General features: G+C 36.9%; 3 protein-coding genes across 4 annotated transcripts; 2 read left to right on the top strand and 1 right to left on the bottom strand.

Moving 5' to 3' along the window:
• The first annotated feature begins 1,461 nt into the window (after window positions 1-1,461).
• cldn35 (claudin 35) lies at window positions 1,462-5,243 on the top strand. The gene has a single exon (XM_065290176.2). The coding sequence runs from the start codon at window positions 3,047-3,049 to the stop codon at window positions 3,731-3,733; it is 687 nt and encodes a 228-aa protein (XP_065146248.1). The 5' UTR covers window positions 1,462-3,046; the 3' UTR covers window positions 3,734-5,243.
• A 138-nt stretch (window positions 5,244-5,381) lies between these two features.
• Window positions 5,382-8,315, bottom strand: airim (AFG2 interacting ribosome maturation factor). Its single transcript, XM_065290186.2, has 4 exons — window positions 7,867-8,315; window positions 7,607-7,786; window positions 7,064-7,182; window positions 5,382-6,384 (listed from the first exon to the last, which is right to left on the bottom strand). Exons 1-4 carry the CDS (start codon window positions 8,133-8,135, stop codon window positions 6,347-6,349), a joined length of 606 nt encoding a protein of 201 aa, XP_065146258.1. The 5' UTR covers window positions 8,136-8,315; the 3' UTR covers window positions 5,382-6,346.
• Window positions 8,316-8,454: 139 nt separating this feature from the next.
• cdca8 (cell division cycle associated 8) lies at window positions 8,455-11,894 on the top strand. Of its 2 annotated transcripts, none has more exons than XM_065290166.2 (11): window positions 8,455-8,517; window positions 8,635-8,735; window positions 8,819-8,947; window positions 9,161-9,198; window positions 9,541-9,613; window positions 9,821-9,885; window positions 10,512-10,591; window positions 10,785-10,880; window positions 10,971-11,100; window positions 11,191-11,277; window positions 11,412-11,894. In XM_065290166.2, the coding sequence occupies exons 2-11, from the start codon at window positions 8,642-8,644 to the stop codon at window positions 11,445-11,447; spliced, it is 828 nt and encodes a 275-aa protein (XP_065146238.1). In that variant the 5' UTR covers window positions 8,455-8,517; window positions 8,635-8,641; the 3' UTR covers window positions 11,448-11,894. The 2 variants fall into 2 exon arrangements, with proteins under 2 accessions (XP_065146238.1, XP_065146233.1); XM_065290161.2 differs by having other exon boundaries at window positions 10,509-10,591.
• Window positions 11,895-12,455: the final 561 nt, after the last annotated feature.

Below are 12,455 nucleotides of genomic sequence, written 5' to 3'. Positions count from 1 at the left end.
TGTGCGTGTGTGTGTGTGCGCGCGCATTTTTGACTTTGTCTTTCTGTGTGTGAGCATTTTACATCTTTGTTTTGCATCTGTAGCTTTTTTTGCCAAATTCTGTAAAAAATGCTCTCTGTGGCAGTCATACCTTTGTGTGTGTCTGTTTGTGTGTGATTGAGCATGTCTTTTCTATATTGAATTGTGCTCTAGTACCAGGCCTACCTTTCTGTGTTAAAATTTTCTGATTTATTCTGGATGCATTGATTTTTTTGGACAAATAAGAAGAAATTTCTTTTGCATTTCCCATTCATTTCAATTGGGGTCATTTTTACCCCCAAATGGCCTCTTTTGTGAATTTTTTTACACCTATTTAGAACGACCGAATCATGCCCAGTTTTTTTTTATATTACTCATGACAACTCCAAACTAACTTTTTTCACCAAGAGCACAGTGGCCCCCAACTGAAAATTTTAGGGTCGCAACCAGAAAATTTAGGGGCACACACACCGAAAATCAACATGCAAACCAAATATTCACATTTCTACTAATTTCCACTGTATTACTAAAAAATACTTTAATGATAGACACAGAAGAAACAATGTGCTGCATCAAATTCAGTGTCACATCACAAAAAAGGTCACATTTACTGGTCGCACATGTGTGACTTGATGTAAAAATCAGTGGCACATTCTCAAATTTTGGTGGCAGTCTGGAGCCCTGATCAAGTTATATCAAGCTCTAGTATATTTTATTGCCTAAAAATTATTCTAGTTGGGTGGCCTTCCAATTATGTGGGGGCCTTGAAGTGATAAATAATAATTCTTTAGGGGAACCAAAAATGGTTCCTCTATGGCATTGCTGTGATCCTTTCATAGAACTTCTTTTTGTAAGAGTGTATAATCATGTTATGGCCACTAGATGGCCACACTTACAACGGTTTAGTCAATTTTTATCAGTCCTAACCAATAGCTTTCTTGTGATTTTCATTTAACATTGTGCTTGTTGAGCTTTGGTAAAGTGGTTAAAATCATAAATAAACTTTTTTTTATTATGATGTTATCATGTTTTTATTGTGTTTTATTTAGCTGTTTTTTTTTTAGTTAAGAAGGCATAAATCAAAACAAACCAGCTGCAGTTTGATTGGAATTAATTGGAATGCACAATTAAAAACAAGATTAGTTATCTCGTTTTGGAACCAAACTCTTCATATAGTTTTCCAAATTCTTAGTCTTAGTTGCACAGTCTTAAAGAGCATACCAGACTTACATTTCACTACAGGTTGTGTTTGCATATAACTGTGTATGTGACAAATAAAGAATCTTGAAACATTTCTGTTTTACTCCACAAATTGCATTTATGAGTTTCATTGGGGTGGAATTATGATACACCAAATTGATATTTGCTCTTCATTTACATTTTGTTGATAACATTGCTCTTACATTTCATTACACGCAACTTTCCCATTTAAATGCTATTTTCTAGCCGTATAAAGCAAAGTTGAGCTCCTGTGTACCATCAGTCTGCTGTCTCTCTTTTGTTTGCCCCCCTGTCATTTCCACTCCTCTCTCATTTCCTGTGTCCTGTTGTCATGGCCACTGTTGCCAAGGAGAGGCGGCCACAATAGAAGGAAATGTAAGCCAGAGATCTTGTAGCCGTAATATTTTATTCATCAACACAGACACTAACGTCTCCGGGTTATAGAGCGGGGCGAAACAGAGGGCGAAACATGTTCAGCTAGTTAGAAACAAATCATCTTTCCTTGTTCTTTATCAAATAACTACACTTTAAAATGCATATTTTTATATTCATAAAACCCAATTCATCTTAAAAAACTGGGCAAAGTATAATATTGTATTGATGTAAACAGATCTGTAGTTCACACGTCACACTGTTAAAAAACTATTTACAGAAATACGTTTCAGGAAAGTTTTTCCATCACAAACAAGAAACCGACTGCTGTACTGCAAAGTGGAGTTTTTGCCCCCTCAAAACCGATTCACGAAAATCCAAAGCACATCTGTTTAAGCAGCTACACTTAGCTTTTTAAGCCCCATTGTTGAGGGCCCTAAATTGTTGTGTGTTAATTGATCCTCTGACAGACACCACACTCGCCCTCCCTCCTTTCTCTTGTCCCGTCTCCCTCTATACACTGTTATTTGCTTTCTTTTCGGCTTTGGTCAGGACTGTTTCTGAAGATTAGCAAAATCGGCACACTTAAACACCTGTTAATGTTATCGGGCCGTCCAATAGACGATCACCGCCGTGACTGCAACTAACCAACCGGTGACAGTTTTGTTGTGGGGAGGAAAGAGGAGACTGCTTTTGTCTTTGCTTAAGTGGCTTGAGGTACGGCACCCTTTTTGTGTTTCGGCTGCCCTTGATACGAAGAAGATCTTGTCCTTTGGGTTTCATCCTCACAGAAACCAACACGTGTTGGTGTGTCAAATCTGAAGAACTTATTTGCAGCATCAATTGGATTTTTAACTCAAGCAAAACTGCCGGATAATATCCTAAGGATTGTGCTGTTTAAGTTCGTCTTGATTCTTTCAACATTGCTGAAATTCTTCGGTTTGTTTGGGTCTTTGGAGGTAATCCAGCCGCTGCCTCCATGTAACAGTATCAAATTTAATCTGTGTGACCCATTTGGGTAAGTCAACACCAACGTGGGTAGCAACAGAGGCACACGTCCCGATGATAAGAGGAGATCTTTCTTTACAGAGAAGAGAACGAGTCCGCTGCCACCTACTTCTGCCATCTGGACGTAGGAACTTCAAAGTTTCAGTCGGTCCAATGTGGGTGAGCTGAGACAAGTGACAGATTATTTTGGAGATCTTGAATTATTCTCTGTCTGAGTAACGTGGATGCCCAAATTGAGGTTTTACGAAAGTTTGTTTTGAGCCATTGAAAAGAAGAAGGTTTAACAAACTTTCACTTTTTCAGGAGTAATAAGAGGATTGGCAGTCGTGCCAACCTCTGACAGTTATCCCCATCTGGACCTTCTGCAAGCGGAAAGGTGTCGTCGAGGTTGTGGCCCGAGGAGGCGTGGTATTCAGAGGGTGGCGATATGGTGAACACAGGAATGCAATTGATCAGCTTTACCTGCGCCGTGACAGGCTGGGTGATGGCTATAGCGGTGACCGCGCTGCCCCAGTGGAAAGTCACGGCCTTTATAGGCAGCAACATCCTTACCTCCGAGATCGTCTGGCAGGGCATATGGATGAACTGTATCTACCAGACCACCGGACATATGCAGTGTAAGACCTACGACTCCATGCTGGCTCTGCCGCCTGATATCCAGGCGGCACGGGCTCTTATGTGCATTGCCATCTTCTTGGGCTGGTTGTCCTGCACCGTCTCTTGCTGTGGCATGAAGTGCACCACCTGCGCCGGGGACGATCGCCATGCCAAGGCCGGCATAGCTCTGTCCGGTGGGGTGCTCTTCATCCTGACGGGCCTGTGCGTCCTAGTTCCGGTTTCTTGGACAGCAAATACTGTGGTGCAGGACTTCTACAACCCTAACGTTCCCCTGCAGCACAAGCGGGAGCTGGGTCAGGCCATTTATTTGGGATGGGCGGCAGCCGTGATCCTTATGATCAGCGGGGCCGTGCTGAGCAGCACCTGCCCACACATCGAAAGAGGGGGGTACAGACGAGGGTACACGGGCCGTAGTTTCGCCAACTCTAAGCCTTCCGCACCCGATCTCCCCAAGCCTATCACCACCAGCACCTTGCCTCTTAAAGAGTACGTATAGGGGAAATTTGAGCAGATATTAGTGATGTAAAGTGCTAATGAGAGGCTAAATAGGGAGACTAAATTGGAAATTAAATGTGCACTCAGTAAACATTTAGTTTTTTTGCTGGATGGAGGCGCTTGCCGCTTAATGTCCAGTAATTTCTTTACCCTGTTTGTTTCCTAGCTCCCGCTTGTTTAGTTGTTTTATTCATTTTTTTGTATAGGTGGATCACACACATGCTTATTCATACTTAAGTATAGGCTGTTATGTGGTGTTTAAAATGTATATTGTGTTATTGTTGTTATGTTCGGTTTGCTTGTTTTATTAGATGTACCTAAAATTTATGTTAATGCCTCATAGTGTTTTACACACTTGTAGTTTTCATAGATCAAGTGCTTTACACACTATCAACATTTTTTCCCTAGCTGTCACTTGGGAAGTAAAAAAAAAGTTTCCTAAAATGTACCATTTAGGTACAGATATGTATACATTTGGTACCATTATGTACAGATGAGGAATTATTATGAACTCTTTAGGTGAAAAGGTGTACTTTTTAAAAGGGTGCCGCACCAGTGACAGCTTGGTACCACTTTTCTAAAACGTATAAACTCTTTAAGCAGAAGTGTGTCATTTCTCTGCTGCTGGCATCATCAAATGAAACTGTGTTTTTAAGATTCATTCTTATTATTATTTCTTGGTTGGATTAATACCCCCAAACATTTTCCAGTGGTTGATCAAATTTTGTTTCTGAATAAAAATATGGGATGGGAAAAAGGATTTTGATGTAGAAAAAGTTCACACTTCGGCTTTGCATAAAAATATTTTTATATTCTCAACACTGCATACGCCACAGGAGTCTCTTCATCATATGTTAGTGAACATCACGTGATATCTTTCAGAAGTATTATTCTTAAAGGGTAAAATGTTTTAAATGTGAATAAATACTGGGTGCACCTTTAATTAAAGATATATTTGTATTTTAGACACAAAGTTTTCTCTGTTTGAGTGCTAATGGTACTATATCAGTATTGTAGTGGGTTTGAGACTTAACTAATTTATCATTTTCTGTCTCTGTTATGCTCTCATGAGAAATGTGGACTTGGTTACACTATGCTATTTATGATTATTATTTAGATTTATTTTACTGTTTTAATTTTTATTTGATTTTGTTTAAAAAGTTTGATAGCACTGGCATTCAATACCTATATTCAGTGTCTTCCCATGCTTAAATTGTAGTCTTAACAAATTACAGAGCAGTAATGTATCTAATACGTAGATAAAACCAAACATTACTTATTGTGTTTGTTGTGAATACTCTTTTATTTATTGAAAATGTGAGCTTTAAACTGTTTGATAAAAATAAAAGTGTGATTTGACTGTTCAGTATTAACAGTGAGCTTATTTCATTACACACACAAAAAAATATGACTGGTTACTTTCAACCCAATGGGTCAAAAAGGGACGAGCCCAGCCATTGGGCTAAATTACCCCAAATTTTTTTATTTGACCTAACAATGGGTTAAAACAACCAAGCATTTTGGGTTGAAACAACTCAGCAGAGGATAAATTACAACCCAGTGGGTTGGGTTTGTCCCTTTTTGACCCAACACTGGGTTAAAAATAACCCAGCATTTTTTTAGAAAGTAGTACATGAAGAATAAATACATACAGTAAACAATTTATTTTATTAAACGAGTCAATAAAATTCACATAAAAAAATAAGTCCTGAGTGTTATTTGGCTCTAGTTTCCAAAATACAGCTTCAGATCAAAAAAGGGTTTCTGCAAAATGTGATGACACACCACTTATTTTTTTCATGTAACCTTTTCATGCTTTTGATCTATGATGCATAGATCTGACAAAGGCAAACGAACTCTGCAATAAAAGACCAATATATTACAATTAGATAATAATCTATTATAATAATTTAATTTAGGCAATAATTTAGTCTTGAAGTGAAGATACATTTATAAACCTTCATATGGTACCATTTTAAAGATTTGAATCGGTTATACTGAAAAAGCAATTTTATCATGTATTCTGTAATACCATTTAAAATATTTCACAATTTTTCAGTTTTCTATTATTTATTGTTACCTTATATCATATACCCTATATCTTCTTCCTGTTTGTTCTAAAATTATTGTCACAGAGCTGTCACTTTCTGCCACCAGTTGGGCTGCGCCACACAAAAATGTCATCTCTGTTTGTAAACATGCAAAAAGTCTATAGATAATCTTTATCGTGAAATATCTTGAAAACTTTAGCCAACCAGCACCTTATCACATGTTTTCTATTTTATCTAATAAAAATGCATACGAATTAACACATTTCATTTCAAAGGTCGATAATTTCCCAAAATTTGTAGACCAGTGTTCTCATTGTGTGCTGCACAGAGCAGCTCTTATTAGTGATGCTAATATACAGTCCATGATAAACATGTCTTTCGAAGGACTGAGTTCCTCCATTACCATGCAAGATGTAATACTGTACATGAATTTAATACCTCCAGGTAATAAATGTCTCTTTAAGGACTCTGGTAGCCCTTTAATACTTGATGCCATACTAAGACGAGTTAGCAGGCACAAGACGTGGCAGCGGCCTGCCGATCACCACTAAGCTGTTATTAGCTTACATGTCCATGAAGAATGATACTTGACACAGTGCATCTGAAACACACAAGTATTTTCAAAATACATCAAATATAAATGCGTGCCTGAATTCCATGTGTGCTTAGACTTGGCATGCAAACTAAGAGACAAAAATTTATTCCTTATCCCTTAAGAGGAGGTTTCCCATACTCTTTATTTAAATACAACTTGCACTGACATATATTAAAATATATCAGTGCCATTGTTTTGTCTCAAGATGCACACCAGTAATGTTTTTGTAAGGTATGTTTTTAAAAACTACTTATAAATGTCCTAATAAAACTAAGCTTTAGTACCGGATTAAACTATAATACTAATAATAAACTAATTATATCCAGAAATACAATTTTAGACATTCATGCTTTGAGATGTGTCAATAGAAATCTATGTGATTACAAACTTTTACATATTACAGGTTTACATTTGGGATCATGTGAAAGTTTGTGACTACAAACGTCAATAGGACTGCTGATTGTTATTTTAGTAAAGTCTACTAACTGAACAGATGTGGATCATTCACATAATCTTCATGTTGATAACAGGCATAAGGAAAATCTTCTGTAAAGCATTGTGCATGTACACTAGGTTTACACCTGTACACCTATTCACTCCAAATCCCCCCTGACTGCCATTAATACCAGGTGTAAATGAAGCCAATGTCTGTAACCTTATCTGATACAGAATACTGTTGAAATACCTGTAATTCTCTCCTCTTTAGTTGGCGACTGCAGAGATTCCCATCTCTTTGGTGCCGTTTCCATTAATGTGACATCGGTGGGTGTTAGCATCTGCAGAAAGGTTCTTCTCTGAAGTAATCTAAGCATGACGCTGAGGAAAACCATGTGTTGCTTGGGCAAATATCATGCATATACATACTTTAAACCTGAACAAATGTATAAACTATTATGCATACATAACAGATTTTATGAATGTAATACACACTAGTCTGCCACATACATGCACAGATGTACTGCCAAATCACTTTCTATCAATAATGCAAAATGGCTCAACAAGGGGTCTGCGGACCACCAGGGAACCTCAAAATTCCAAGGGGGAGTCAAGATGTCTTTATGTTACTTAATATAAGATGAAATGAGTTATAAAAACTAATAATATTCATTTAACAAATACACACGTTTGTAATTCAAGCTCTAGAATATTTTATTGGGTAAGGGTCCTTCAAATATTGATGTGGACGATGAGGGATCTTGAAGCAAAAAGCTTGAGCTTTAAAGGATACTGGACGCGGAAATGTCTATCTGCATCTTGAAGCCACTCCAACATGTCTGAGATGGACGGACAGGTGGCTGATCTGGTGACACAATATGCAATGTCAAGACTGTCTGTGTGTTTCTCATAATACTGGAAAACAGCAGACACGTGCTGACTGATGGTGTTCCTCACTGTCTGAAGAGCATCCCTACAGTAAAGACAAGATCGTGGTGAAAACGTGTTTTCATAACTCATTCTTTTTGTTAATAATAATGAAACAGGACTTACATTTTGTTAGCTAACTTCTCCAGAACTGTATCCACGGCAAGTGAGAGTTTATAATGAAGGCGTTCTTGTAATCGAGGGAAGCGGGCCAGAGGTGTGTTCGCTAGCTGAACGTTTTTCAGCGCCTTGATCTGATTCGATAGGTTTCCAAGAGAACTCATAAGAGGTGTGCATTCAATCAACACACCTTCCCAAACACTTTTATTCACTTTCAAAACCTCAAAACATCGCTTTAGTTGTTCGTGAAACGAGGCTATAACCGGATCAGACATTTTTCAGATTCTTGATAACTTTATTTTACAATATGAAAGTAACAAGTCGTATTTATAAAGCGATCATGCACATAACAATAACAATAATATTGCGGAAGCCATCTTGTTACAGACATGCGGCACTACGCAGAGAGATCGGCCAATGGCATCAAAGTACTCTCACTGTACGGTGGTAACAGTAAAACACTCAACCATTGGTCAGACTCAGGCAGAAAACCATTGGTTAGCTTAGTAAGGTCGTATCTTATTGGTCAAGCGACAGAGAAGGAAATCAAAGCTGCTTACTGATAGGCTTAGAGACGTGGTATCGTTATATTTGAAAAGACGCTCCTTCTCGTCTGTTGTTGGTGAGATAGTTCGTTAGAGGGAGATCATAAACAAAGTAAGTAAAATAAATGGAAATAAATTTCATAATACGTTTATTTTTTTTATTAATCTTGGATAATACGAACTCGCAGTCAGTTTCGAGTTAACGAAACATTACGCTTTTGTTTTTCAGATTCGCCATGGCACCGAGAAAACGCACCCAGAATACAAAAAACAAGAAAAATCCGAAGACGCGCAAACTCGAGGCTTTCCTGCTTGATTTTGACGATGAAGGTCTGTTAATGTCATACGTTACATGCTGTTGTAGTTGTAGTAGATTTTAAACCTTGTAAGTTAAATGTATTTTTTGTTTTCAGTTCATACCATTGTTGAAAGGTTGAAGGAAAAGACCAACCATCTTTTGAAAGATGCAGACAACCTGTATAAAACGGCACTGATCAAACTTCCCATGGCAGTGAGGAAAATGAACTGGAGAGAATACTGTAGTAAGGATGTTATTATTATTAACTTATCAACTGTCACTTTCTAATAAGTTTGCAGCTGCCGACGTTTAGGTTCCTAGCGTAGTTAGCTTTCGTATAAAATCAACGTTTTAATGTAGTTACTTAGCAAACTATCTAAATAGTTATAGGGATAATGTTAGTTTTTTATATCGTTTGATTATTATATTCTAATGATTCATCTGTTTTTTCCCTTAGATTTGGAGAAGCCAAAGTCACCAGTGGATGATTCAAAGGTACTTGTAGTCAGGTTTTTCTGACTATGTCCCATTAAAGGAAAACACCTCTGTTTTTGTATTTTTTACTTTGTTCTTACCTCAACTTAGACAAATTAATACATACATATCTTTTTTCAATGCATGCACTTAATCTTTGTAAAGCACGCCATGAATGTGTTAGCATTTAGCCTAGCCCTATTCATTCCTTAGGATCCAAACAGGGATGCATTTAGAAAGCCACCATTTATCTTATTTGAGGTAAGAACATAGTAAAATATTGACAAACGCTGGTGTTTTGCTTTAATGCTTGACATAGTTTTTTGCTAATAAATCAAGATTTCAAATCCTCACTGTATGTAGGTACGAGAGGAAGCTGCCCAAGTCGAACTTGCCATTGCTAAGAATCATGCAATTCCTGCCGAAATTTTAACAGGTACATTTTTACATCTGCTAACTTGTATAATATACACACATGCATTCGTTTTAATCCAAAGCTACTTACAGTGCATTTACAAGCTATACATTTTTATCAGTATGTGTTTGAACCCATGACCTTTTGCGCTGCTAACGCAATGCTCTACCACTGACCTATACATGTTTTTAAAGCTGCATTTTATGCATTATCACTCTTCATCTATAGAAACCAAGAACAGTGCAAACTCTGAGGATGAAAACGTGGCTCCCCTAAAACCTACAGTGAAAAAGGTTAGTAATTTACCTCATACATTACCTGTATGTTTTGATCTTCGTTCTGAATTTGATCTCTGATAAAATTGCTTTACAAAAATGCTATTAATTCACCTTTTGCTCAAAATTGTGTATTTTTGAAGAAACCTACCCATATTTAAGAGGTTATAAAAAAGCAAATGAAGATAGGATTTTTTTTTTCGTTTTGTTTGTTTGAAAGCAGAGGGTCTGTTCTTTCATTTTGATATATATGTATGTTTATATATTTATAGAAGAAATAATTCCTGTAAGGCATTTTGTGGAAATCACAAAAAATGCTGGCAAGGAATGAGTTAAAAGGGACAGTTCACCCTAAAATGAAAATTCTGTAATTTACTCACTCTCATGTTGTTACAAACCTGTATAATTTTTTCAATATATGAACACAAAGGAAGATTTTTGAAGAATGTTTGTGAATGGGGCTTCTGATTGGTGTCTTTACAAACATTTCTCAAATATCCTATGTGTTCATCTGAACAAGTTTGTTACAACATGAGGGTCAGTAAATGACAGTATTTACATTTCTGAGTGAATTTTTCCTTTAAAGCCACCATGTTTATTGTTACAAGTAGGTACAATATGTCTTTCATTATAATCTCTAGAAGAAAGCACCAAAGAAGGCACCTTCAACCTCCAAGAAGGCCAGAGCTCTCTCCGTCAGCAAGCAGGGCAACACCATACGCAAGTAAGGAAATGAAATAATCAGCTTATTTTAAATAAAAAAAAATTGCAATAGTGCACATCGTACAGAGGCACAAATAGTGCGTGACTCTATAGGCTTCAAGGGCCTCAATAATAGTTGCGATCTCATTTGTGCCTCTTAACAGAAATTACACGCTTTACCTTTTTAAGTTAATGTGGCTTTCTCTCACTCATAGGTCTACAAGAAAGCCTCTGGTCACCCCTGCTAGAACTTTCCTAGAGTCTTCAATAATTGGTTCAACACCACTCATGACACCTCGATTTGACCCCAGGTAAGTACTGACGTGTGCCATTTATTCTACCCATACAAATTAACATTTACCAAGCCTTCATATATAAAACACTGCCATTCTCTCTGGCAGATTGCCGAAAACTCCAGCAGTGAGACTTCCAAAGCACAAGGAAAAGGTGTATAGCATGTCTGTCAATGGCTCACCCATTTCTGGGAGTGCAGACAGTATTGTCATTAGTGTTCCTCTTGGAAATGGAGAGGTGGGTGATGTCTTGGTACTAAGCAGCACTGACTCGAGTAAAACACATTGTCACACATTACCAACACATTATTATTATTTGTCATTTCAGTGTATTCAGCTGTTGGCCAATGAGATGGACTCTGTGGATCTGAGTCAACTAGACGAGAATGCTTTACGGAGTATCAGAAACCTGCAGGTATATGTTGCTGCCTTTATTAATTCTTTATGAAAGCTACCAGGAATGTATAGCATTGTTCGGCTAATACTTGATACGTCTGAGTGCAGTGAATTTAACCTTACCATTTTTCTTGTTCTTTCATCCTTGTGCAGAATCGTCTGACAACTCTTTGTGGGACATCAAAGTGAACCATGAGCTTTGTAATGCACACTGTCCTTTATTTTTCCTTTATTTTTTTATTTTAAGATTTTATTCTTGTATGCTGTGAGCTTTTACTGGATAAATGTAAATACCATTAGTAGTAGTTTTGTATCAGTCGTTATCTTTGTATTGTGTTCCAGCTTCTGTAAATATGTCTTTTAAAAGATCACATAACACAGCCCTAATGTCTTATGTTTTTTTTTTCTTCTTTTCATTTATGGAATTTTACTAAATGTTGTTTTTGGTTTGCAGCGTAGTGCTTGATTTTGGTTAGAGACATCATGAACTGATGTATTGCATATGATGTTCATCTACCCTAAATTTACCCCAAAATGAAGCGTATCTTTCTCAGAGTCATTTGTTTGTCTTTTCATGTCAAATGCAAACGTACATGCTACTCCGTACAATGAAAGTAAACACTAAATGAACTTTGACAGCTTCTAACATTTGTTTTTCTGTTCCTGCAGTATTGTTTAAACTGGGTTGCCCTCTGGTGGTTGTAAAGTAAACCTATGGTAGATGAACTGATATTAAAGGGATAGTTCACCCTAAAATGTAAACTCTCATTGTTTACTCGCATGTTGCTACAAACCTGTATACATTTCTTTGTCTCGATGAACATGAAGGAAGATATTTTAAGGAATGTTCATAACCAAACCGTTTATGAGTGCCATTCACTTCCATAGTAGGAAAAAATACAATGGGAGTGAATAGGGCTGTCAAACCGTTTGATTACGAACATTACTCAAAATATCTTTCTTTGTTTTCATCAGAAAAAAATACATTTATATATTACATGAGAGTGAGTAAATTACAGATTTTACATTTTTGGATAAACTAGATTTCTTTTAAGTATTAAAGCGCACCTATTGTCCGATTAACGATTTTTTATTTCCTTTGATGTGTAAGTGTATATTAATACATGTTAACGATATTTAAACGATACATACCCCCAAAGTAAACTATAATGCGAGTTATCATCTCCAACGTAAATC

This window comes from Paramisgurnus dabryanus, chromosome 19 (assembly GCF_030506205.2).
Source record: "Paramisgurnus dabryanus chromosome 19, PD_genome_1.1, whole genome shotgun sequence".
NCBI lineage: Eukaryota > Metazoa > Chordata > Actinopteri > Cypriniformes > Cobitidae > Paramisgurnus > Paramisgurnus dabryanus.
This window is presented reverse-complemented; position numbering and strand designations above follow the sequence as displayed.